The sequence below is a fragment of the Mustela nivalis genome (genome assembly GCF_964662115.1).
Source record: "Mustela nivalis genome assembly, chromosome: 7".
NCBI classification, from domain to species: Eukaryota; Metazoa; Chordata; class Mammalia; order Carnivora; family Mustelidae; genus Mustela; species Mustela nivalis.
In genome coordinates, this window is record NC_139026.1 from 86,806,267 (window position 1) to 86,833,231 (window position 26,965).

The 26,965-nt window shown below is 38.6% G+C and overlaps 2 protein-coding genes and 1 long non-coding RNA gene across 6 annotated transcripts in view; 2 read left to right on the forward strand and 1 right to left on the reverse strand.

Annotated features, from left to right (window-relative positions):
* The window catches only part of CCNT1 (cyclin T1), a 36,806-nt gene extending 29,995 nt beyond the window's left edge, over window positions 1-6,811 (reverse strand). For 3 of the 4 annotated variants that reach the window (XM_082741133.1, XM_082741134.1, XM_082741135.1), the window contains exons 1-2: window positions 6,571-6,745; window positions 4,789-4,870 (exon numbers count right to left, since the gene is read on the reverse strand). In XM_082741133.1, coding sequence (XP_082597259.1) covers window positions 4,789-4,870; window positions 6,571-6,731 — 243 coding nt within the window. In that variant the 5' untranslated portion in view covers window positions 6,732-6,745. Of the gene's footprint in view, window positions 1-4,788; window positions 4,871-6,570 lie in introns of all 4 variants that reach the window. The other variant, XM_082741132.1, reaches the window with a different exon arrangement.
* A 344-nt stretch (window positions 6,812-7,155) lies between these two features.
* Window positions 7,156-7,821, forward strand: LOC309869682. Its single transcript, XR_014314318.1, has 2 exons — window positions 7,156-7,222; window positions 7,532-7,821. It is a non-coding gene; the product is annotated as an uncharacterized lncRNA (long non-coding RNA).
* Window positions 7,822-13,217: 5,396 nt separating this feature from the next.
* SPMIP11 (sperm microtubule inner protein 11) overlaps window positions 13,218-26,965 on the forward strand; it is a 29,232-nt gene continuing 15,484 nt past the window's right edge. The window contains exon 1 of the mRNA XM_082741139.1: window positions 13,218-13,351. Coding sequence (XP_082597265.1) covers window positions 13,273-13,351 — 79 coding nt within the window. The 5' untranslated portion in view covers window positions 13,218-13,272. The remainder of the gene's footprint in view (window positions 13,352-26,965) is intronic.

The window sequence follows — 26,965 nt, forward strand, 5'->3', positions numbered from 1 at the left end:
GGGATCATGAGCTGAGCGGAAGGCACACACTTAACCACCTGAGGCCACCCAGGTACCCCTCTCTCTCTTCTTTCAATTTTATGATGACTATATACAGAAAAAACAGCTAACATTCTAAAAATTAACAGGACTTTTTAACTGATAGGAAAAAGCAGAAAGGAAAAGAAATACTTAAAAACAACACTAAGATTTTTAGCCTACAACTTTGTCTTCAAAGAACTAACAATACATTCAAAAGGCACAAACTAAAATATGGTATACAAACAATGGCTAACAAGGCAAGGTAACAACTCATTAAGTGGAAGGCTGCAAGAGGTAAATTTCAGTCTAATTTTTGCACAACCATGTAAATATTCATTGCTCCTCATGGAATCACTTACCAATCCAGTTTACTAAAGCATGTTCCTATCAAAGGCAATTTCTAAGAGGAATTCGTATACCAGGTTAGAATCTAAGATTTTCTCCATTTTAAAAGAATAAAAATACCACCTAGTATTTATTCATTATGTACAGGCACTTTGTAAATTAATTCACTTAAATATTGAGGCACCTAAGTGGCTCAGTGGGTTAAAGCCTCTGCCTTCAGCTCAGGTCATGGTCCCGGGGTCCTGGATCAAGCCCCACATCGGGCTCCCTGCTTGGCAGGGAGCTTGCTTCCCCCTCTCTTTCTCTGCCTGCCTCTATGCCTATTTGTAATCTCTGTCAAGTAAATAAATAAAATCTTATACACACACAACACACACACACACACACACACACGTGTATATATATATATATATAAGAACCATGGGGGTGTCTGGGTGGCTCTGTTGGTTAAGAGTCCAACTGTTGATTTCAGCTCAGGTCATGATCTCAGGATCATGGGATCAAGCCCCAAGTTAGGACTCCAAGCTTTGCACTCAATGAAGAGTCTACTTGAGATTCTCTCTCCCTCTCCTTCTGCCCCTCCCCCACTAGCACTCTCTCTAATAAACAAATAAATCTTATTAAGTATTCTAGGAGTCAGGTGCTATTACTGACTCCAAAGAGATGAGAAAACTGAGGCCTATGGTAACTTACCCAAAGCCATATAAGCAGTTCACAAAATCCAAACCTAGACAGACATGTCTGACTCCAGAGCCCATTCTCTTAACCACTAAGCTTGACCCCTTAAGAATAAGCTAACCAGAATAAAATACACCCAGTTAAATGTTAGGTATTAAAATACAGCACCCAATTTCATAAAATATGAAATATTACATAAACACACCAAGTTGCTCACCATTAATTTTATACTCCCTCATTTGAAAACATTTAAGACAGTACATTTAGAAATTCAATTCATGAGGTTAAATTTCTTCTCATAAAAAGTAATACAATGCCACAAATTAAATGAAAATTAATCATTTAATCATGTCCACTGAAGAAATAAAATGTATTTCCACTGAAAGACAAGTTCTCTATCCTCCATGGTACTGGAAATACACTTTATCTTCATCTGAGTGGTGGCTACATATACATACAGTAATAATAATAATAAGGCAAAAAGTAATCAAGTTGCACATTTCAGGTTTTTGTGCTTTACCGTTATACCTCAACAAAAAATTTTTAAGAAGTTTTTAAAGGCAAGAGTTCTAGGCCTCAAAACTCTATGAACAAAGAAATAGAACAAAATGAGGAAAGTATTCACAACACATGACATACAGCTCTAACATATGAGAGCTCGTATAAATAAGAAAATCAGAATAAAAGAGGAGCAAAGCGAACCAAGTCAATTTTTAAGTCGATTTTTCAATTTCATAAGAACAATGACCTAAATAGGTTTAAGAAGCTTGACTTCACTAATTTAAAAAAATGTAAATTAAGAAAATAATTTAGGATGCCCTCTATCTTGTTTACCGCTGTATCCCAAGAGCACAACAAGTCGTTAAAACTTACTATTTCCTGATGTAATAAATACGTTATTTGTGAGGATGCAGACACATCCTCACAGCAGTTGTTTCCACACTGCTGGAAACAATATATACTGATATAATCTTTCAATAAGGCAAACTGACACAACAAAACAATGTATACTGATAAAATCTTTCAGTAGGGCAAACTGACACAACAAAACAATGTATAGGGGTACAATCTTTCAGTAAGGCAAATTGAGAGGACAAAAATTTTTTAAATACAGCCCTATAGACGCAGTAATTTTACCTATAGGAATTTATATTAAAACAATCATGTAAGTCACATAATATATGTACCAATGTTATATAACATTATATATAATTACTGAACTACAAACAACCCAAATATCTGCCAGTATGGAGGTGAAATATATGGTAACAATACAAAGAAATACTATGTGGCCATTTAAAATACAGCTAACACACATAAAGAAATAAAATAAAATAAAATACAGCTAACACTTGATCAACACTGGTTTGAACTGTGTCGGTCCACTTATATGCAAATTTTTTCTCTATAAATACAATACAGTACTATAATTTTATTTTGTCTTCCTCATGATTTTCTTAATATTTTCTTTTCTCCAGCCTATTTTTTTGTAAGGATACAGTATATGATACATACAACATACAAATACATGTTAACTATGTTATTGGTAAGGCTTCTGCTAGTTAACTTTCTGTGGAGTCAAGAATTACATGTGGATTTTCAACTGTGTAGAGATAGGTACCCTAACCCCTACCTCGTTCAAAGGTCATCTGTAATGAAAAACCACTATGAAAAGATATCCGATATATACTGTTAACTAATAAAGGCAATTCACATAATAGTAGTATAATCAGAAAGTATTTTTTAATAGAAATACATAAATACTAGGTATTTACACACAAAAATGCCCAAGACACTATATGACAAAACATTTATCAATGGTTAACCCTGGAGGGTGGGATTACAGAGGATCTTTCACTTTCTATTATACATTTCCATATTAATTTTTACGGTAAGCATTTATTGCCTTTATAATGAGAAAAAAATAACGTGAAAAATGCACAGGAGCTTGATAGGACAAATATCAATGTTACAACAATGTATTAAGTCCTCTCAAATTTGAACTTGGATTTATCACGTCTTAAACCTAAGATATTAAAGGGTGGTATTTTTGATCTGTTAATTCCAGATCACAGTTCACTAGAGAGGATCAACAATCCCAAATTTTAAAAGTCACTGTATTTTGGAAAAGGTCATGTCATCCACTGGAATTTCTCTATATTTATTGGATAATTACCAGTTCATTCATTCATTCATTCATTCATTCAAGTTTACTGAAGGTGCTTCGGAGGATACACAGAAAAGTGAGTCTCTGTCCTTGCTAAGCTTAATACACAGGAAAGAAGGAAAAATATAACTTAAAAGATATAAGCAGGAGAAGTATATAATATACATGTGCACAAAGTGGACAAACTGATTTGAGATGTATTTCATCCTAGATTTCAAATCTTTACCATTATAAAAAGGAAGACATGAAGAACATTCAGAATTAGCAAGACAGCAAGACAGCTATGGACTTCCTCCTCAAATTTCATTCTTTATCCACTACCTTCTCTTACAGAGCTATCAGACAGATATCCTCATTAACTGCTTTTCCCTATCTTAATAAACTTGCTTCTTGCAATCAGAGGTAGGGCATGGCTGGAGGTGAGAGGTCTACTGGTAGGAGAAAGCCAAGATGACTGGATAAAAATTGGGAATACTTAATCCACAGATCCAAAGGGTTTCCAGTACAGTTACTCCCAATATTGAGTATGCCAACTTATATTACAAGAGCACTATCTAGCTTCACAGATTCTCTTTCCATGGCATTAAAAAAAAAAAAAGAGCTCAGGGGCGCCTGGGTGGCTCAGTGAGTTAAGCCGCTGCCTTCAGCTTAGGTCATGATCTCAGGGTCCTGGGATCGAGCTCCACATCGGACTCTCTGCTCAACAGGGAGCCTGCTTCCCCCCTCTCTCTGCCTGCCTCTCTGCCTACTTGTGATCTTTCTCAGTCAAATAAATAAATAAATAAATAAATAAATAGCTCAAAGCCTATTGTCCTAAGGGTAAGTCTTAAACACTTTTCTTCAAAACACAACCTTTCTTTTAAAAAAAGGGGGGGAAGAAATATTTGACTCACAAACCCATCTGAAGTATTCATCAAGTTTAGCCCTATTACCTTGTGATTTAATTAAACATTACCTGCAACCAGGATACATAATATATATAGTGTACTCACTTCAAAGTCATTTATAATAATATTAAATAGGACCATTTCAGGTATCAAAACTAAAAATAGCACTATTTACAATTCTGTCCAGAAAAAAAAATCCCTTTATTACTATTATTTTCTTCTTCCTGTCTTAAAAGTTGCCCCCCATCATCACATAATGTATTTTCCCTCTCCAACCAGTCACTGATTGCAATTCTATCAAAGATTTTTAGAAAATCTAAATCACTTACATTCACTTGTTTTCCTGTGGCAACATTACTATTTACCACTTCAAAAGTTACACTTAAATTAAGCATCATCTCCCCTTTAATGCTCCTCTCCCAACCCAAAAATGGTAGTGTTCAATAATCTATTTCTTTATTAGAGAATCCATCTATCCTAAGGATGCACTAAACCTACCAAATAACTAACCAGACAGTTTACTGAAAAACTGGAAGACTGGATTCAGTGTGACACACAATGAAAGTGATCAATCCTATTTTCTAAATTTCAAATCCCAGTTCAGCAACATAGATCAACCTCCTCACCCCCCCACACACAGGAAATCGATCACAAAATGATTACGCTATACAGAATAGTAATAATACTTACATTTCGATGGAACTGTGTAAAGGACTGAATCATGTAGAATCGATGCATGTATACTATAGCAGTGTTGATAGTCAATTGTGAGCTAAAATGTTAAAGTTAAGGCCCCAAAACAGGCAGGCAGAACAACTCCCAAAAATACAACCTATATATCCTCCCAAAAGGACCATGCAGTTAAGCACAGTACACGGTTCTAAATGAAAATCATACTTAATTTTTCAAATTAAAGAGCAAATTTGTTTCCTTTCACCAAATTATTAACCGCCAACTGACGCTTAACATAATGCCTTACCCACAATCGGTATTCAGTATGTAAAACCTGCTGAACTGATAACAACCAAGCTTCTTAGCATGTGTGGATCAAGAAATATAAAAAATTTATGTAGACCTAAACCTGTCACTTTCCTCCTGAAAATCCTGCTGTGATGATCCATTAGCTCAGGATATCTCTTCACGTGACTTGTAACACCCTCCCTGATCTGGCCCCTAGGTATGTCTCCACTATCTACTCCCCTCCTAAGCTCCAAAAATTAACTTTTCAGTCCCCCTTGTGTGTGACAACTAAGCCTTCTCATATGGTGATCCCTGGGAGAAGAAACACTGTGGAATGATTTGATACTCATTCACTGACAAATTTTAAATGTCTTACTTCTAAAGCCCTCAGAGACAATGTGGGTTATTCAGGGAAGAGGTTGTGGTCCCAAGATGTCAACAACCTTAATAACAACACACACATAAAAAAGGGCTAGATGTACTAAAACAGAATTTCAAACAGGAAATTTAACTTAGTACTGACCGAACGCTTGGGAAACAAATCAAATATCCTCAATAAACAGGACACCTCTTTTGAGGTGAGCACAACTTTAAGACACAACATTACAGACAGCCACACACTATAATAGGAGCTTCACCCAAAAATAATTTTTCATTTCCAGGGTCGAAAGCTTTCTCTGCTACAAAGTGAGCATATTTTCTGACAAAAATACTTGAGGGGGGGATCACTAAATTATCTGATCTTTGAAATATAAAGAAAACAAGTACACATCAGAACTCTGAGTAAGTTAAAAACTCAACATTCTGTAAACGGTTTTTTAAAACATTAGATCCCGGGTCTATATCCTTACAAACAGAAACTGACATCCTTCCTCCCTCTGAAGTTCTGTAAGTTTTACAGTAGCTACTATCTGAACATGAGTGCCAGGCATTTTCTTAGGTACAGAAATTTACATGCAAGAGTTATCACTCCATTTTACAGACAAGAAAACCAAGAATTTGACAGGTTTCTTAAACAGCTATTAAGTGGAAGGAACGGATTTTGAACCATAGCTGGTGCATTAATCCTAGGCCACCCTCTCTTCTTAAGACCTACAGGTCCTGAATTTCTCAAAACTGTCTTTACACACTAAGTTCAAAAGGCAGCCATCAACGGTGAAACCTCCACCAAACCCCTGGGGAATAGCAGAAAAGTACAATCTCTAAGTCACCAGACCAGGAGACCAGAACACAACGAAAGGGGACCAGGAACGGCTGGTTAAAACACAAAGCTTGCGAAGGATACGAATTCCCAGCAACGCTGGTGGCACTGGCAAGCGAGCGGGAAATTAACTCCGCCTCGCTTCTCTGGTGTAACACTGAACTTCAGCCCGCCCCATCGGAGGCTCTCCCACCTAGACATTCAGACCCTGCCCACCTCCTCTCTCTTCCGTCCCTGACAAAGCCTGAGGCCTTGAAGCCCTAGCAAGTTGGGTCTGACTCCAAGGCCGGAGGCCTAGGCCGCAAGGATACACGTTAAGACGTTGTCCCATGTCCTGGAGCAGATTGGCTGCCTGCTGGCGATTAGAAAGTTCTTTATCTGGGTCCAGGCCAAAACGACGGGATGGGCTATTTTCCAGTTGTTCTCGAGTAAAATACCACCGTTTGTTGTTGTTCTTCCTCTCTCCCTCCATAGTGCTTCAACCAGAAGCCAGCGGCGGAGGCTGCAAGCACTTCCCAGCGTCACCTAAGCGGCGACACACATCCGCTGTGCGGGGGCAACCGCGACGTGACGAACTTCCGCTAAAATGTGGACGGCTAGGTTGTGACAGGCTTCCGCAAAGGAGGGCTAGTTAAAGAGTCTATATCCGGAATGAACCTCGCTACGACCTGTAGCTGAGTTAACAGCCAGTAGGTGACCAGGAAAGACCTTGAGTCTAGGACGCAGGCGCCAGTCATGTGACCCTTGGGGGGGCAAAGAGGGGGTAGAAGTTCTCGCTCGAAACCACGTTTCCTCCCGCGAGAGCCGGGTTTAGCTTTCGCGTGGTGAACGAATTGGCGAGTCAACTGTTGTGGCGGGATAAAGCGCCCGCCCACGCGCCCCTCGGCGGTTTCTTGGAGAACTTCGTTTGTAGCGGAGGTGACGGTAGAAAATGGGGGAGATAGCGAACTTGACAGAGAACAGGTGAGACTGTCAAAAACAGAAAAAAGTGATCAGAGAGTGGCCCTATCGTATATGGTAATATAAAGCAGGTAGAAAGCTCTTAACGTTGTTGGTAGCAGTGTAAACTGCCCATTTGCAAAGCTTTTTACAACGTTTACTTAAAGCCTTGAAAAAAATTCTTGTGCTTCGCCACAGTGATTCAACGTGAGGAAATGAAATTTAATTCACAATGTTTAGTGATTACCATGTTCTAGGCACACTATTGATACACTATTTCATTTAAAAGACACAACCCCAAGAGGTAATAACGTTTCAACCCCCGTTCTGTAGAGCGCGAACTAAAGGTGCTCCTTTGTGGAAAGCTTCTACCTCCACCTTGCACGCCTAAGAACTTAAAAGTTCCTGTCATCTCTCAAGAAATTTCCCAGCGGAAACGCCTGGGAAAGATACCTGTTTGATCCTGGGCAAGATACCTAACTTCTTTGTCCCTCTTATATATAACTGTAAATGATAACAATAGTACCTACATTTTAGGTTGTGGGAAGGACTAAATGAAGCTATAATTAATTAAAATCCTTTGTAATAGATTAAAATCCTTTGTAATAGGAACATCGAAAACATTCAGTAAATATTATCAGAGTCTTTATTATATTAAAATTGAGACGTATCCATGGCACCTACCTAATACAGTCCTGTCCTGGCCCTAGTAGTCAATAAATATTTGTCAAATAAATGGCTACAGCACCCTACAAGGAAGAAGCCAGGGCTTGGGGAAATTAAGTAGTTTGCCCTATGCTGCACTGCTTGTAAGTGTTGATTTTTAAATCAGGTCTAATTCCATTGTTCTTGCCATTCTAGCAAACTGTATTCTTGCTTTTCTGAAACAATTTACCTTGATTAAATTGGGATAGTATTAGAATCCTTTGTCTTTCATAATATTTTGAGTTTTTTCCATTTTAGACATGGCTGCTTCCGCTCAGTTTGATTCTGATTAATTCTCAGACATATTTCCTTCCATTTCAGGCCCTCCTTTGCCCTATACTACCTATAATTAGCATTAGCTACATTTTACTCCAGAAAAATTAAGGTTCAGGAAGATTTAAGTGACGTATTTCAGGTTATAACATGTTAAAAAATAATGATTTCAAACATCTCACTAATGTCACAGGTGTGTTCCTTTTAGTAGAATAAGCATTTTTTAAAATTATGTAGTCATTATAGTCTCTTAAAGATTGATTTACTTATTTGAGAGAAAAAATGAGCTGGGGGGAGGGGCAGAGGGAGAGGGAGAAGCAGACTCCCTGTGGGAGCCAGATGCAGGCTCAAACCAGACTTGGGGATGATGACCTGAGCCAAAGGCAGACATCTAACTGAGCTACCCAAGTCCCAATTATATTGTCTTTTAAACAACTAAAATTATTTCTCCCAGAACCCTCTTGCCTATTTCTCTGACCTTTGTTTGCTTCTCCATTTTTATTTTAAACATTTTATTTTTCTGGGAGAGAGCATGCGAGCATTCTGGGAGAGGGAGAAGCAGACTCCCTGATGAGCAGAGAGCCTGACCCAGGGGCTCAATCCTAGGAACCTGGCATCATGACCTGAGCTCATGACCTGAGCCAAAGACAGACGCCTAACCATCTGAGCCACCCAGGTGCCCCTGGTCCTTCATTTAAACTCTTGGATTGATGGCTCCGTTTTGAATTTGCTGCCCTGGATGAGTATATCAATTTTCCAAGAACAAGTTCTGGTATCTGTTAAGCTCTAGGCAATGCGGGTAGTAATCAGTGGCTATCCTGCCATACAGACCCAGGACCTATGTACTCAGAGAAAGGAAATATTGTTTGAGAGGATAAATATTTGAAAGTAGGAGGCAGTATAACAGTTGCTAAACAAGAGTTTTTAATCAGGCCTGGATTCAAATCCCAGCTATTTTTTTTTAACCCTTGACTATTTCTATGTGTACAGTTTCATAGTATCAACCATATTCAAATTGTTATGTAACAGATCTCCACAACTTTTTCATTTTGCAAACCTGAAATTTTATTTCTTTTTTTTTTAAGGTTTTATTTATTTGACAGAGATCACAAGTAGACAGAGAGGCAGGCAGAGAGAGAGAGAGGGAAGCAGGTACCCTGCTGAGCAGAGAGCCCGATGTGGGACTCGATCCCAGGACTCTCAGATCATGACCTGAGCCGAAGGCAGTGGCTTAACCCACTGAGCCACCCAGGCGCCCTGAAACTTTATTTCTATATGCTTCATTTCCCCCTCCTCCCAGCCCTGACAACCTTTGTGTTTCTGTGAGTTTGACTGCTTTAGATCTCTTACATAAGTAGAATCATATAGTGTTTGTCTCTGTGACTGGCTTATTTCACTTAATATCCTTAAAATTCCCAGGTATTCTTTTAACTACCTTGTGATTTTTTAAATAGATTTTATTTAATTATGAGAGAGGGAGGGGGGAGGGGAGTGGCAGAGACACTTTCTCCACTGAGCAGGAAACCAGACATGGGTCTTGATTTTAGGACCCCAAGATCACAGCCAAAGCTTAAGGCAGACACTTAACTGACTGAGCCACCTAGGGTCCCTTAGCTGTGTGATCTTAAATGTCATCTCTGGATCTTGATGGGACACCATCAGGCACAACAGGTGTTCAGTACATGTTTATTGTCAAAATCATTTCTTTCCAACATTTATATAGTCTCCAGATTAAAACATGAGAAGATGGTTTGCCATTTGTAACGATTCCCAAATCCACATTCAGTTGGTGTCCTATGATAGCTTGAAATCAACCATGGTATGGGTATACAGGTAAATTATGACCAACCAGCTATCCAGAAAATACTTGTATGTGTATGTATACATACATAAGTTCAAACATGAATATGAATGTGTAGCACACATTTATAAAAAATACAATATATGATCTTTATTATAAATTTACTATAGCCAGTTGATTCTCACAGAATGCTTTCACTCAATTTTGCCAACTTCTTGATTCAAGAACCAACCTGTGATTACATTGGACAAATGAGAATAGGGTTTTTTTTTCCAAAGGTTTATTTATTTATTTGAGAGAGGGAGAGCAAGCACACATACAAATGAGGGAGGAGAAGGGGGAGAGAGAGAGAGAGGGAGAGAATCCCAAGCAGATTCCCTACTGAGCATACAGCCCCATGCAGAGCTCAATCTCAAGACCCTGAGATGATGCCATGACCTGGGCCAAAATTAAGAGTCAGATGCCTAACTGACTGAGCTACCCAGGCACCCCAGCAAATGAGAATAGTTTTGACTGTTTGTTGACATTTTAATTTGCATTAATCAGTAAGGTAAAAGTGAAATAAGGGGCCCAGCATGGAACCTGCTCAAGATTCTCTCTCCCTCTCCCTCTTCTCCGCCCCCAAAAAATGAGACAATGAGACTTATGTTGGAACTTCACTTATTTGTCAGTGACTTGAGCAAACATATTTGCTGAATTGGATAATCGTTTTTGAAACTGGAAGAACCTTTCAATTCTTTGTGCTCTTGACGATGTAATGGGCATAGACATGATGTATTTTTAAACTTAATCTACATTATTTACATACTATCACTTAAGTCTAGTCAAAATAAATCAAGCTTTTGTTTGCAGCATTTACCATTTCTGTAGTCTAAATTCTCCCATTGTGGCCAGTTTCAAGCTACCAACATGACATCACAGAGCATGGACTTGGGATGAGATGAACATACCATCACATAGTATTTCCGCCATATAGATACTATAGACAGGGACTTCTCGTTTCCAGTCTGATATGTAGAGAGCTTGGAAGTCATTACTTCTATTTTTATAACAGCAACAACAACAACAAAACCTGTATAAACTGAAAATCAACAACCCTTATCAGATTTTAAGCAGAGCATTAAGGGGACAGGGTAAACCTCCACCACAAAAACTGGAGAAACAGGCAGAATCAGAAAAGGCAGAACAGAGACCCACAGCTTATTGAGACCAAAACTATTATTGAAACCAGCAACTGGTAGGTATACATGAAGGGCAGTTGCCTAATGGGTGGAGACTGAACTTGGCCTAGGTTGAGAGACTTGGAAACAACAACAACAACAACCAACAGAGGTGCACCTGGGGGACTCAGTCAGTTAAGCCTCTGCCTTCGGCTGGGGTCATGATCCCAGGGTCCTGGGATTAAGACCCACATTGGGCTCTGTGGGGAGCCTGCTTCCCCTGCTTGTACTCTGTCTCTCTGTCAAATAAATAAATAAAATATTTAAAAACAAAACAAAACCTCTTGAAACAAAACCTCTTGAGGGCCCCTGCACTTCATGAGTTTTACTTCCAGGAGCCCCATAGTTCTTACTTGGAGAAAAATCCCCTTGTCCTTCTGGAAGGGAAAGGGAAAAAAGAGCTACTTGGAAATAGACCCAGAGCATTCAGTTGTCCTTAACAAAGGCCTGTCCTCAGTGGAAGCTATTTAACAGAACCTAACCAATACAGGAAAAGCAAAATAACCAACTCTAGCATTTGTGAAGGTCACAGTCCGGAGGGGACACAAGCTCACTAAAAAACTAAGACCTGATAGGATTATAAAGCACTTTCGTCACCCGCCCCCCCCCTTACCAACACATCAGTAGGTCTCCTATATAATAGCAGGTGATTATAACAAAAGAACTACAGACTCAGACCCTATTTAAGAAGGAGTCTGAAAGGAAACCCAAAGACAACAGGGGAGACAAAGACATCAGAGGAAATTTTAGCCTGTGATACCTACAGCCATTACAAACAGGAAATAGCACCTGAACTCCCAAACAGATAAATGTAAAACATCCATTCCTTTTACTCAGTGTATCATGTGTAACTTTATACAAAAAAATAATATATAAATATATATATATAATGCTAAAAGACAAAAAAATGCAGTCTCAAGACAAAGCAAGTATCAGAACCAGAGTCATATATGGCAGAAATTTTTGAATTGTCAAAATGGGAATTTAACTGATTAATATGCTAAGGACGCTAATGGAAAAAGTGGACAACATGCAAGAAGAGGTGAGTAATGAAGCATGGAAATGAAAACTAAGAGTCAAAAGGAAATGTTGGGAATAAAAATAAAAAACTGTAACAGGGGTGCCTGGCTGGCTCAGTCACTAGAATGTGTGACTCTTGATCTTGATCTCATGAGTTCAAGCCCCATGTTGGGCCTAGAGCTTACTTTAAAAAAAACAAAAACAAACAAACAAAAAAAAACTGTAAAGGAAATGAATGCCTTTGATGGGCTTATCAATACACTGGACACAACCAAGGAAAGAAACAGTGAGTTTGAAGATATGTCAACAGCAACTTCCCAAACTGAAAAGCAAACAGAAAAAAGAATAAAAATAACAGAATGTACACATACAATAGATAAAATTTCATGAGCATAAATAATAGTAAAATAATTAGGAAGAGATGAGTTTTTAGTATTTACTACCTTTACTTTTCAATTTATTTAATTGTAAGTTTTGATAATTTTAATCAACCATCTTGTAAAACTCCCGAAAATTTAAGAGGCAGCTCAAAAATCAGTATGAACTGGTTCAGCACACCACTGCTTGAAATAATGTAAAGACTCATCAGAAGTACCATATTCACATTTAAATACTGTTTGTTTCCATTATATACTGAACACTATGCTAAGGAAATTTGCATACATTATCATTTAATTCTCATAACTCTGAGATAGATACCATTGCCATTTATTAAAATAAACAGAGGCTTAACCTATTCAAACTCAGATACTGAGGGTATGGCAAAAGTAATATGTGAGCCCAAGTCAGTGCTCTTTCTATTCACTGCCTTCTGAAACTTACAGTATAAAAAAGACTGGTGCAAGAAAAAAAGGGTAACTGGCTCTTGATTCCTTCATTTTTCTGAAGTTACTTAGCCCAGTCCCACTCCAGCTCTACTGTGAACCCATAAATCCTGTGTCTCCTTAGGTAAAGGGAGTGTTAGTCATAGTAATTCATAGGGCATTGTCATGGTTACCAAACAGACTCCAGTGCTCCAGCCTGAACATTCCAGAGGATGACAGGGAGGACCTGAGATGGCCTTCTTCAACCTATATCTATTGGGATATCAAAACTCCTTTCGGGAAAAGAAAAGGGACACAACTGAAGAAACAAGTAAGGGGAATTTGGGTAGAGGCTTAGAAGAGCTTCTTCTTGACCATTTCTTTTTCTACCTTGAGTTAGAGCTTTATCACCCATAATTAATAATTACACCAGTCACCAGCTAAAATTTACGGAGTACAGAGATTATCCATTGAGTTTCCCTCTTCTGTCATTTAATATCCTTATTAAGACATTCAACTTGTTCAACTGAATAAACGTTCATTATTATCCATTTGCTCATTTAGTTAACATTTACTAAAAACAGTTTTGTGCCAGGCTTCCTGTTGGTGATTGGGGACAGATAGGATAAGGTCTCTGCTATAAAGTGGCCATAAAGATAAATATGCAAACAAAAAATTTGCAGTATAATGTATGAATAAATTAAATATGGAATACTGTGGGACCACAAAAGAGGAAGTACCTGATGTTATTGGATTTGAATGAGCACAGGAGAATCCTTTAGGAAAGACTTCACACAGAATGCTGCCAGGATGATGGGAATTTGCCAAGTAGACCAAAAGAGAATATTGCACAGACAAAGGAACAGAGAGTTGAGAGAGCCATATTCACTGAACTCTTAAGTCCTTGGGTACAGATAAAGTGTAAAGACAGGTATTGGGAAGTAAGCCTTATAAACTTGGCAGGGGCCAGGAAATTGAGGATGCTGTTATCCATGCTAAGCATTTTAATTTTATAGGGAACAACTGAAGGATTTTTAATGGACAATGGTAAATATCTGATTATATTATCCCACAATGCCTAGCAATACGTAATACATAATGCTCTAATGTTCCAAAACATAGAGATTTAATAAGTACTTGTAGGTAAGTAAATCAATAAATGATATTTGAATGACTAAAACAGGAAGTTAGAGGAGGCTTTGGAGGAGATGTGACGATTGGTTAAGGTCTTAAAAGATAAATTGTCTGAGGGACACCTGGGTGGCTCAGTCAGTTAAGTGTCTGCTTTTGGCTCAGGTCATGATCCTGGGGTCCTGGGATGGAATCCCACATCAGGCTCCCTGCTCAGCAGGGAGCCTGCGAGCAGGGGGCCTGCTTCTCCCCCTGCCTACTCTGCCTGCCACTCCCCCTGCTTGTGCTCTCTCTCTGACAAATAAAGTAAAAACAAAAGATAAATTGTTTGAAAGCACAGAAATGGAGGAGAAAGGGTATTTCAGACAGAATGGAGAACATAAGTGAAGGAAATTAAGTGTTGGCAGGTACTAAAGCAAAGTTTTATTGGGGTGAAGGTAGGGGGTGACTGGTAAGTATAAAACACAAAGATTGAGAGAGACTAGTATAAAACTCTATTAGGTACAATATATCCTTTTTCTAATGACAACAAAGCAGCTGTTTTACATATGCAGCTTTCAGGTAAGGTTTGTACAAAGGGTCCCACTGGTGGACCCTACAAATCCCTTAATAGCCCCACACCTGCCCTCCCCCGCTGGTCGCCACCCATCCCAGCATTATGCCATGGGCTGCTATTGTCTCCAAATAAGGAGCTCTTCACCTTCTCTGAGAGAAACAAACCTGGCCTACTCCATAAATCTTCCTTATTCCAAGACTAGGCCTCTGCTGGCTGCTCCAACCCTGCCTGCCCCTACTAAATGGGACTTCTCACTATAAGAGAACTAAGCACCAAGCATGGGTTTTTCCTACCCAGTTTGCTACCTAAACTAGTAAACAAAACCATGTACCAATCCAAAGAGGTCTGAGTTTCATTTCTAATTAATTTTGCCATAGGCTAGGCAGAGAGAAAGACTTGGCTTTACAAAACTATGGGGTAATAGGGGCACCTGGGTGGCTTAGAAGGTTGAGCACCCAACTCCTGATTTCAGCTCAGGTCATGATCTCAGGGTCTTAAGATCAAGCCCCATATTGGGCTCTGTGCTCAGCAAAGAGTCTGCTTGAGATTCTCTGCCCCTCCCCCCCTTATACTCACTTGCATGTACATATTTTTTTTTTAAAATAAAACGATAGTGGTAATAGGAAAGTATGCTGTTATCATCTGCTGGCCCAATGTTTTTCATAACACTGGCAGACTATTAGAAACTGGAGGTTTGGCCAAACAATTGGCCTAAGATGTAAGGTTAGAAGGAAGACATCAAATTTGTCACCCCTACATTGTTCCCCCAAGACATCAAATTTGTCACCCCTACATTGTTCCTCCTCCCCTGTCAATTTTATACTCTCTGCTTACCTCAAGATTTAGACAGAGGAGGTCCACTTGCTAACTTCTATTTAAAAATCCAAAATTTTGTTGGTTCAAAAAACTTAATAATATGAAGCTATCTATTTAGTATGTACTGTATGCCAGGCATTGTGCTGAACATTCCACATGCATGATTCCATTTCATTCTCAACATGTCTGTGAGGTAGGTATTACTAGTCCCTTTTTACCAATAAGGAAACTGAGGCTCAAACAGGTTAACTTACTTACACAAGGTCAGTGATAGAGCCAGAATTTGACTCCAAATTTTCAAACACATATTGCTTGTGCTCATTTTTAAACAGTAATGGGAACAAATGATACAGATCTTTGCTGTGATGGGCCACTATACAAGTGACTGATGATCAGCCTTTCTCGGAAAATCTGTTAACTCCTAAACCCTGAATTTGAATGTCAGGTGGGCTTTATGTAAAGTTGTTCACTATTCCCTAATAGGTGGTTCTCAAGATTCCCAGGAGCCCACCATTCACTGGAGCTGAATGAGTGGTAACTTTTTGCTCAGCTAATGGGCAGAGTTGTTGACTTGGGAACTCTTCCATGGAGTCAGTGCTTTGTAACTTTCTCTCATACTCCTGGACAACTTCCCTAGAAAGTCAAAATTCTCTAGCCTTAGAGTGGTATTCTGCAAGCATGGGGCAAAGAACTGGGTGGGTTCCTCCTCCTCTCTTTTAGTCTCTCTCATATACACGTATGCACACATCACAGAGTCATTATCACATGGTCTGCTGCATGCAGATATCAAAACAATAGTTTGGTGTTTTCAGTGCTTAAAACTCAAACTTTGCTGGAGTTGTTGGTGAAACCAGGGGTAGAAGTTTATCCACATCTTATTGCTCCATAGAAAACTAGGAAGTTTCACTTCTGGGACAAGAATTTAGTGAAACCACCGTTTGACAAGGCAACTAGTACCTGATTCCATCTTTCCAGGAGGCGTCTTGAACTAAATATGGTCCATCTGACCCTGGAGTGTGGCTAACCTAATCAACACCCATGAACTTGAGACTACCAACTACAGATCCCTGGTATAAACCTGCTAATAGATAACAAGCTAGCAAGTTCAGATAAATTAATTAAGTGCTATATAATGCAAGTTGAATATAATTACAGTTGACCCTTGAACAATGCAGGGGTTGGGGCACTGGCACCCCCCGACAAAATCAAGAATCTGCATATAACTATTGATTTCCCAAAACTTAGCTACTAATAACCTGTTGACCAGAAGTTTTAACGAGAGCATAGGTTGTCCAATTAATACCTATTTTGTATATTTATTATATATTGTGTTCTTACAGTAAAGGTGGAGAAAAGAGAATAGAGCAGGCACCTAGGTGGCTCAGTCAGTTAAGCAGCTGACTTCAATTCAGGTCATGATTTCCGGATCCTGGGATTGAGCCCTGTGTCAGGCTCCCCACTCAGCAGCAATTCTGCTTCTCCCTCTTCCTCTACCTCTCCCCACCATTCGTGCTCTGACTCCCTCCCTCTCTGAAATAAAATCTTTAAAAAAATTTTTGGAAATCCTAAGAGAAATTACATTTATAATATTTAATTTTCTTTTGTTGTAGTGTATTAAAAACATCCATGTAGGGACACCTCAGTGGCTCTGTCAGTTAAGTGTCTGCCTTTGCTCAGGTCAGGATCCCAGGGTCATGGCAAGGAGTCCCACATTGGACTCCTTGCTCAGTGGGGAGCCTGCTTCTCCCTCTCTCCCTCTGACAAAACAAAAAGTTTTGTTTTATTTTAAAATTTTGTTTTTATTTTAAAAAACAAAAAGGCATTCTTTGGGAGATTGCCCAACTGTATCTTCAAATTTTCTGTGTCCCATGAAGTTCAAAACTATGTTGTTCAAGAGTCAGTTGGACTGTAGACTCTTACACAAATAGTTGGTCAAAGATTATATTGTAAATTGAGAAATCAAGAAAAGATACACACTTTATACATTTTAGTTTCACTTAATGCATGTAACTGTAGATTCGCCAATTTTTTTGATATGGTGCCAATTCCACATCTTTGAAAATGTGTCTGTTGATGAGTGCCATGGCCTTGTTTGCCCCCATAGTGAATCATGTATAATTTCCATTTGGGTCTGTTTAAAGTGGAGTCAACCATTTGCAAAGCAAACTTATTTTATTTTATGATTTTTGTATTTTTCAAAACTTTTAGTTATCTTCCTCACGTATAATCAGAAAAATTTAAAGTTTTCTATGTAATTCTTGGGGCACCTGGGTGGCTCAGTTGGCTAAGCATCTGACTCTTGGTTTTGGCTCAGGTGGTGGTCGCGGGGTCATGGGATCGAGCCCCACATTGGGCTCTGTGCTCAGCACAAGAGTCCGCTTCTCCCTTTCCCTCCTCCTCTGCCTCTTTCCTGGACATGTGTACACGCTTTTTCTCTCTCTCTAAAATAAATAAATCTTTAAAAAAGAGTAATCTTTGTAATTCCTTTTCAAAGCAATATTAAATGTAATAATGCTTAAGAGTCTATAAGGAAAACGAGTCCTCTACCCCAGTCCTTTCACCTCCACAGTACAGAGACTTTATAGTTATTTCTTTGGTACTTAACCTTCCTACTTCTAAGGAAAATGCTAATATGATATGTATTGATTTATCCATTTTTGGCCATTATATATTGCCTTCCTGAGCTCAATCCCATCATGACCTGAGCCAAAGGCAGACACTTAACCAACTGAGCTACTCAGGTGCCCTAAAGAATTTAGTTTTCTTATGCCATACCCTGTGCTTCTCCTCTCCCACCCTGATTTTAGTCATATCATAGTTTTAGGTTTGTGGTAGGCAAAATTCTAAGAATGACCCACAGTGAACTTTGCCTCTATATGATCCCCTCCATCTTTGGACGTATGTAGAACCTCTGAATATTACGGATACCACGCTCCTTGATCGTTACTTTATATGGAGAAAGGGAGATTATCTGAGTGGGCCTAATCTAATTACATAAGCCCTTTAAAAGCAGTGTTTTCTCCAGCTAGCCCAAAAGAAGAATTCAGAGATTGGAAGCATGAGTGGAATTTAACACATCATTGCTGGCTTTGAAGATGGAGGGGGCCACATGCCAAAGAATGTGGGTGGCATTTAGGAGCTGAGAGTGGCCTGGCTGACAGCCAACAAGGGCTCAGCCCTATAACTGGAAGAAACGGAATTCTGCCAACAACCTGAGTAAGCCTGAAAATAGATTCTTCTTTAGACCCTCCACATAAGACCCCCACCCAGACCAGTACCTTAATTTCAGCATTAGGAGACTGAGCATAGGACCCAATCAAACCTTCCCAGAATTCTGACTTAACAAAACTGTGAGGTAATAATGTTTCAAGCCACTAAGTCTGTGATGCAGCAATAAAACATGAATATAAATCAAGTCTTGTAGTGCTAAAAACTGTTCACTGATGAGGCACCTGGGTAGCTCAGTCAGTTAAGTTTCTGACTCTTTGTTTTAGCTCAGGTCATGATCTCGGGGTCATGAAATCAAGCCCAGTATTGGGCTCCACGTTCAATGTGGACTCTGCTTGAGATTCTCTGCCTCTCTCTCTAAAATAAATAGATAAAATCCTTTTTAAAAATTGTTCACTGCTAGGCCAAATAATGTCATTATGATAACTTTTGTTCAACCTTTTGCTTACCCCTAGAGTTAGGAATTGCCACCATTTTTCATTTGCTTGGTTCTTGATATATTTATTATTTGAGAGAGAGAGAGAGAGAGAGAGAGAGCCTGTGTGAGAGACAGCATGAGAGGGGAGAAGGTCAGAGGGAGCTGGGAGCCTGATGCAGGTCTTTATCCTGGGACTCCGGGACCATAACCCCAGGGGGAAGGCAGTCGCTCAACCAACTGAGCCACCCAATTACCCCTTGATATATTTATTATTATTTTTTCCCCAAATATTTCAACAGCTCTGTCAAATGCCCAATATATTTTTTTCAATCCCTCAAAACAATAAATTCATTCTATTTTTGTTCCTAACTGCCGCTCACCTACTCCGTCTAGACTGTTCACTCTCTAAGCCTGGGGAATAGCTCTTGTCCATAGAATTTGCTTTTGCCTCTCTCCAAGGTTTTATTTCCTATTTCCTGGAACCATGTTTTCTTTCTTGGTTTACTCCCTCCCTTTCCTGGAATATATCCTTGAATAACTTTCTAAGAATGTAGAGGAGTCAAAATGGTTATCCTTTGAATAACTTTCTAAGAATGTAGAGGAGTCAAAATGGTTATCCTTTGAATAACTTTCTAAGAATGTAGAGGAGTCAAAATGGTTTTACTCTACCCTCACACTTGATTGTCAGTTTTTCCAGTTGTGAAATTCTAAGTTGAAAATTCTCATTTTCTGAGAATTTTGAAGGTATGTCTTTATTGTCCTCCAGCTTCCAGTTGAATTTTTTCATATGTGACTTATTTCTCTCTGAAAGCTTCTAGTTTTTTGTTGTTCCTTGATGTTCTGAAATTTTTTTTTAAGATTTTATTTATTTATTTGACAGACAGAGATTACAAGTAAGCAGAGAGAGAGGAGGAAGCAGGCTCCCTGCTGAGCAGAGAGCCCGATGTGGGGCTCGATCCCAGGACGCTGGGATCCTGACCTGAGCCGAAGGCAGAGGCTTTAACCCACTGAGCCACCCAGGCGCCCCGATGTTCTGAAATTTTTTAATGATGGAATTTGCTGTAGGTCTTTTTTCATACATTGCAATAGGTACTGCATGAAGTTTTTCAATCTGGAAATTAGTGCTCTTTATTTCTGAGAAATTTCCTTTAATGTTTATTAATTTATTCTCTATTTTTCTCTCTCTTGTCTTTTTGGAATTTCTGTTTTAGGGATACCTGTGTGGCTCAGTCGGTTAAACGTCTGCCTTCTGCTCAGGTCATGATATCAGGGTCCTGGGATCAAGTCCCACCTCAGGCTCCTTCCTCAGCAGGGAGCCTGCTTTTCCCTCTACCTGCTGCCCCCTCTGTTTGTGCTCTTTCTGTTGCTATCTCTTTCTCTCTCTGGCAAATAATAAAATCTTTAAAAAAAAAAAAAAACTTCTGTTTTGTCAGCTACAAAGCCTGAGATGATCCTCTAACTTAACTAATATTTCTCTTTATTTTCTTTGGGTTTTTAAAAAGACATTCTTTGGGAGATTGCCCAACTGTATCTTCAGATTTTCTGGGTTAATTATTGATTGCTGTGTAACAAAGTATCCTAAAACAAAGGCTTAAAAAAACATTTATTACCTCACAGTTTCTGTGAATCAAGAATCCAAGGAACAGCTTAGCTAGGTAGTTCTGGCTCAGTGTTTCTTATGTGGTTGAAAACAGGATGTTAGCAGGAGTTTCAGTCATCTGATGGCTGGAGGCCTCCGTTCTTCTCTGACTGTTGAAAAGACACCTGTTTCACACCACATGGGCCTCTCCATAAGCTGCTTCAGTGTTCTCACATGTTAACTAACTTCAGAGCATATGATCCAAGAGAGAAGGAAGCCACAATGCCTTTTTATGACCTAGTCTCAGAAGTGACTATCACTTCCACCTTATTCTGTTTGTTTAAAGAGAGTCACTAAATGAAGCCCACACTCAAAGGAAGGGGAAAAAAGCTCTCTTTCTTCAAGAAATATCCAAGAAGTTGTAGATATATGTGACAAACACCACACCTTTGTATCAGAACATTTTATTTTGGTTACTTTAAGTTCCAAGGGCCATTTTTGGTCCTCTGGCTTTTCTTGTCCAAAACTTTTTTCTTGTCCACACCTTTTCTCTTTTCTTCATGAATATTGTACTTTATTTGAAGTTCTGTTCCCTGGATTAGCTCTGTCTCCTTTGTGCTCTTTTTCCTATGAGTTTATTTTGGTCTCCTCCTCATGATGACTATTGTCAAACAACTGGTGATCCTTGGCTCTCCATTATAATTTAAGAGTGAGGAACTAAAAGCTGTGTTTGTAGTAGTCCCTTGTGGGCATCACTGGGAGCTTTCCTCTGGATATCTACAATTTTTCCGGGGAAGGATCCTATAATTGTTTCTCTGGGGATTGGTTAGATGCTTGTCTGCTAGCATACTATGACCAGGACAGGAGAAGGTGGTATTGAGAGTCACAGTTTTAAGGATCTCAATTTTCACTTAATCATCAGATTTGTAGTTTTGCACCATATGCCATCCCTCACAGTGAATCCTGACTAGGGGTGCAGTGCCTGTTTGATTCAGTGCCTCCAAAGAAATACTTTTTTTTTCAGTTTTATTGAGATGTAATTGACAGATAACATTGTGTAAATTTAAGGTGTATAACATGTTGATTTGATATACTTATATATTATAAAATGATTAACACCATAGTATTAGCTAATACCTCCATCTCATCACATAATTACGCTTTTCTTTTTTTTTTACCTTTTTTGTGCTAAGAACATTTATGATCTCCTTTTTTAGCACCTTTCAAATATATAAAACGGTGTTATTAACTATAATCATTGTGCTGTACATTAGATCCCCAGAACTTACTCATCTTAAACTGGAAATTGGTACCTTTAGACCAACATTTCTTCATTTCCCCCATCCCACAATCCTTAGTAACCACCATTCTACTCTGTTTCTGTGAGTTCACAGCTTTGTTAGATTCCGCATATGAGATCAAACAGTATTTGTCTTTGTCCAACTTACCTGACTTAGCATAATGCCTTCAGGATCCATCCCTGTTTTGCAAATGGCGGGATTTCCTTCTTTCTTTGGCTAAGTAATTTTCACTGTGTATATATACCATGTCTCCTTTATTCATTAATCCACTAACAGACACTTAAGTTTCTACATCTTGGCTATTATGAATAATGCTGGAATGAAAATGAGAGTGAAGATAATGCTCCGAGATCTTGTTTTCATTTCCTTTGGATATATAACCAGAAGTGGGATTGCTACATGTGCTACATGTTATGTAGACAGAGTTTCAGTATTTACCTTCCTGTTCTCAGACCTATTCTTTACTCATGCCTTCTATGGTACCTGTTACATTATAAGGTTTGGACCTCTCAGATGAATTAGCCCAATTCCAGTTCTCTCCTCCACTGCAGAAACTTAAGTTAGAACTTTTTCCATTCTGAAAGGTTAATTACTACCCCTCTGTCCACTTTCTGTTTTCCAAAATATATTTCTCCTGAAATGCATCATCTGCTCTTGTATCCTTGCTCTCCCTCTCTTTGCCCTTGAAAGTTAATGCCATTGATGTTATTTTGGTGTCATTTTAGCAAATTTGGGAGAAGAAGGAAACTTACATGTTCTTTCATTTTTTAAAACCTTTATTTGGTGATATAATTTCAAAATTATAGAAAAGATGTAAGATTAGTACAAATAAATTCCCTACACTGTATATCTAAATTAGCCAATTGTATTTAGCCACATTTACTTTCCCTCACTCTCTCATTCTCTCTCTCCAAATATATAATTTATATATATATATAATAAAAATATATCAACAGATATATTTTTCATCTAGTTGAGAATAAATTGTTCATATTATATCCCTTTTCTCCCAAATAATTCAGCTTGTATTTCTTTAGAATAAGAACATTTTCTTATGGACCATTTCCTTACACCACACATGAAAATAGACTCAAAATGGATGAAGGACCTCAATGTGAGAAAGGAATCCATCAAAATCCCTGAGGAGAACACAGGCAGCAACCTCTTCGACCTCAGCCACAGTAACTTCTTTCTAGGAACATCGCCAAAGGCAAGGGAAGCAAGAGCAAAAATGAACTATTGGGACTTCATCAAGGTCAAAATCTTCTGCACAGCAAAGGTAACAGTTAACAAAACCAAAAGACAACTGACAAAATGGGAGAAGATATTTGCAAAATACATATCAGATAAAGGGCTAGTATCCAAAATCTATAAAGAACTTATCAAAATCAACACCCAAAGAACAAATAATCCAATCAAGAAATGGACAGAGGACATGAACAGACATTTCTGCAAAGAAGACATCCAGATGGCCAACAGACACATGAAAAAGTGCTCCACATCACTTGGCATCAGGGAAATACAAATCAAAACCACAATGAGATACCACCTCACACCAGTCATAATGGCTAAAATTAACAAGTCAGGAAATGACAGATGCTGACGAGAATGCAGAGAAAGGGGAACACTCATATACTGTTGGTGGGAATGCAAGCTGGTGCAACCACTCTGGAAAATAGCATGGAGGTTCCTCAAAAAGTTGAAAACCGAGCTACCCTAAGACCCAGCAATTGCACTTCTGGGTATTTACCCTAAAGATACAAATGTAGTGATCCGAAGGGGCACGTGCACCCAAATGTTTATAGCAGCAATGTCCACAATAGCCAAACTATGGAAAGAACCTAGATGTCCATCAACAGATGAATGGATAATGAAGATGTGAAAAAAAAAAAAAAATATATATATATATATATATGAATGCTATGCAGCCATCAAAAAAAATGAAATCTTGCCATTTGTGACAATGTGGATGGAACTAGAGGGTATTATGCTTAGTGAAATAAGTCAATCAAAGAAAGACAATTATTATATGATCGCCCTGATATGAGGAAGTTGAGAGGCAACATGGGGGTTTGGGGGGTAGGAAAAGAATAAATGAAACAAGATGGGAACGGGAGGGACACAAACCATAAGAGACTCTCAATCTCACAAAACAAACTGAGGGTTGCCAGGGGGAGGGGGGAAGGAGAGGGTGGTGGGGTTATGGACATTGGGGAAGGTATGTGCTATGAAGTGTATAAACCTGGCGATTCACAGACCTATACCCCTGGGGCTAATAATACATTATATGTTAATTAAAAATTTTAAAAAGAACATTTTCTTAGATAACAACCCACAATATAGGTATTAAACTCAGCAAATTTTAATAGTGATTCAACACTATTATCTAATTATCTATAGTCTACATTACAATTTTGCCAGTGTCCCATTAACGTCCTTTAGAGCAAAACTTTTCCTTCCAGGATCTGATTAAGGATCAGCATTGCATTAGTTGGCATGTCTCTTTAGTCTGCTTTAATCTGGAAAAATTCCTGTGTTCCTTTGTATTTCATGACATTGACATTTTTTAATAGTACAAGACATTTTGTAGAATTTTCTTTAATATGGGTTTGTCTGATGTTGCTCATAATCAGATTGGGTATAAATATTTTTGGCAGGAATAAGCAGCATTATGTCTTCAGTAGGTCCCATCAGGAGGCTCATAATATCAACTTGTCCATTACTGGTGATATTAACATGGGGCTTTGGATTAAGGTGGTGTTTGCCAGTTTTCTCCATTGTCAAGTTGTTATTTTTGTGTTGCAAGTTGTCAAGTTACTATTTTTGTTTTGTAATTTGTAATCATTTCCAGGAAGATACTTGAAAAAATGCAAATACCCTATTTTTCATTAAATTTTTACCCACTAGTTTTAGTATCTATTGATGGTTCTGAGTGATATTATTTCTTTGACAGCTGCAAAATGCTAACTTTCTAACTCAGATCTATTTTAACTCAAGGTTTACAGTAATTTGTTACATTTTGAGTTTTTCTAAAACATTCAACTTAGTTTTTATACAATTCACTGCTCTTTTTTTTTTTTTTTTAACAATTTATTTATTTATTTGCCAGAGAGAGACACAGCAAGAGAGGGAACACAGGCAGGGGGAGTGGCAGAGAAAGAAGCAGGCTCCCTGCTGAACAGGCAGCCCAATGTGGGCTCCCTCCGGGGACCCTGGGATCATGACCTAAGTGGAAGACAGATGCTTAATGACTGAGCCACCCAGGCGCACCTCACTGCTCTTTTTTTTTTTTTTTTTTTTTTTTTTTCAGAAAAGCAGTATTCATTATTTTTTCACCACACCCAGTAATCCATGCAATCCGTGCCCTCTATAATACCCACCACCTGGTACCCCAACCTCCCACCCCCCTCACTGCTCTTTTTTAACACTAACCTATTAACTTAATATTTCTTTAAATTGCAAAATTGTAAGTAGAGAGTAACCCAGTATAAATTGGGTGGGGAGACTCTGCTGACTCTTGGTAACCATGCAGTTTAATTTGTAAGAGCAGAAGTATGCAGATATGCTGAAGAGTAGCTCTCAGCTACAGCTGGAATGTTGCAGGCATCTTTTAATGTTTTTCAGAGGAAATGAACATTAATTAAACTAGCAAGCTTATTCAGTGGAGCTTCTACTATTTATAATATTGAGCTGTTCACATTTAATGTTCTAAAATCCGTCAAGAAATTAAAGCATCTTTTTTTTAATTAAAGCATCTTAAAGAATTAATTACTAAGAGAAACTTAGATAACCTTGTCTTGGACAAAGTTGGAGATTCCTGAATGTTTTCAAATTCAGTGTGTGAGTTAGGATTTGGAGAGGGATAAATTAGAGAACCCTATCCAGATGCAATTTAGAGTCTTAGAATTCTTTGTGCTGATCTATCATCCAAATGTAATGGTTCCTGGCAAAAATTGACAAGATTTCCTGAATTTCAGGAAATGCACAGGATCCAGAATAAGAAAATAAATAAATAAACTCTTTAAAAACAAAACAAAACAAAACAAAAGGAGCACCTGGGTGGCTCAGTCAGTTAAGCAGCTGCCTTCACCTCAGGTCATGATCCCAGGGTCCTGGGATGGAGCTCCGCATCTGGCTCCCTGCTTAGCAAAGAGCCTGCTTCTCCCTCTCCCTCTGCCTACTTGTGCTCTCTCTCGCTGTCAAATAAGTAAATAAAATCTTCAAAAAAAAAATTTTTTTTTCAGAATTGTATTGTTAAAAAAAAAATCTTGAAAAATAACAGTGTTGGAGGATACACTTCCCAATTTCATATTTTCTACAAAGCAACAGTAATCAAGACAGTGTGGTACTAGCATAAGAATTGACATATATAGGGGCGCCTGGGTGTCTCAGTGGTTAAGCGTCTGCCTTCGGCTCAGCTCATGATCCCAGAGTCCTGGGATCTAGCCCAGCATCAGGCTTCCTGCTCAGTGGAAAGCCTACTTCTCCCTCCTCTCTCTCCCCCTGCTTGTGTTCCATCTCTCGCTGTGTTTCTCTCTGTCACATAAATAAATAAAATCTTTTTAAAAAATTGACATATATAGACAGGTCATTGGAATAGAATTGAGAGTCTAGAAATAAACCTTTATACTTATGGTCAATAGACTTTAAACAGGAATGCCTTGGGGGCTCAGTCAGTTAAGTGTCTGCCTTCAGCTCAGTTCATAATCCCAGGGTTCTGGGATCAAGTCTTACATAGGGCTCCTTGCTTGACTGAGAGCCTGCTTCTCCCTCTGCCTCTGCCTGCCAATCCCCCTGCTTGTGCTCTCTGTCCAACAAATAAATAAATTTTTAAAAAAAGAATGCCAAGACAATCTAATAGGAAAAGAATTGTTTTTTCAACAAATGGTGCTACAAAAACTGGAAATTCACATGCA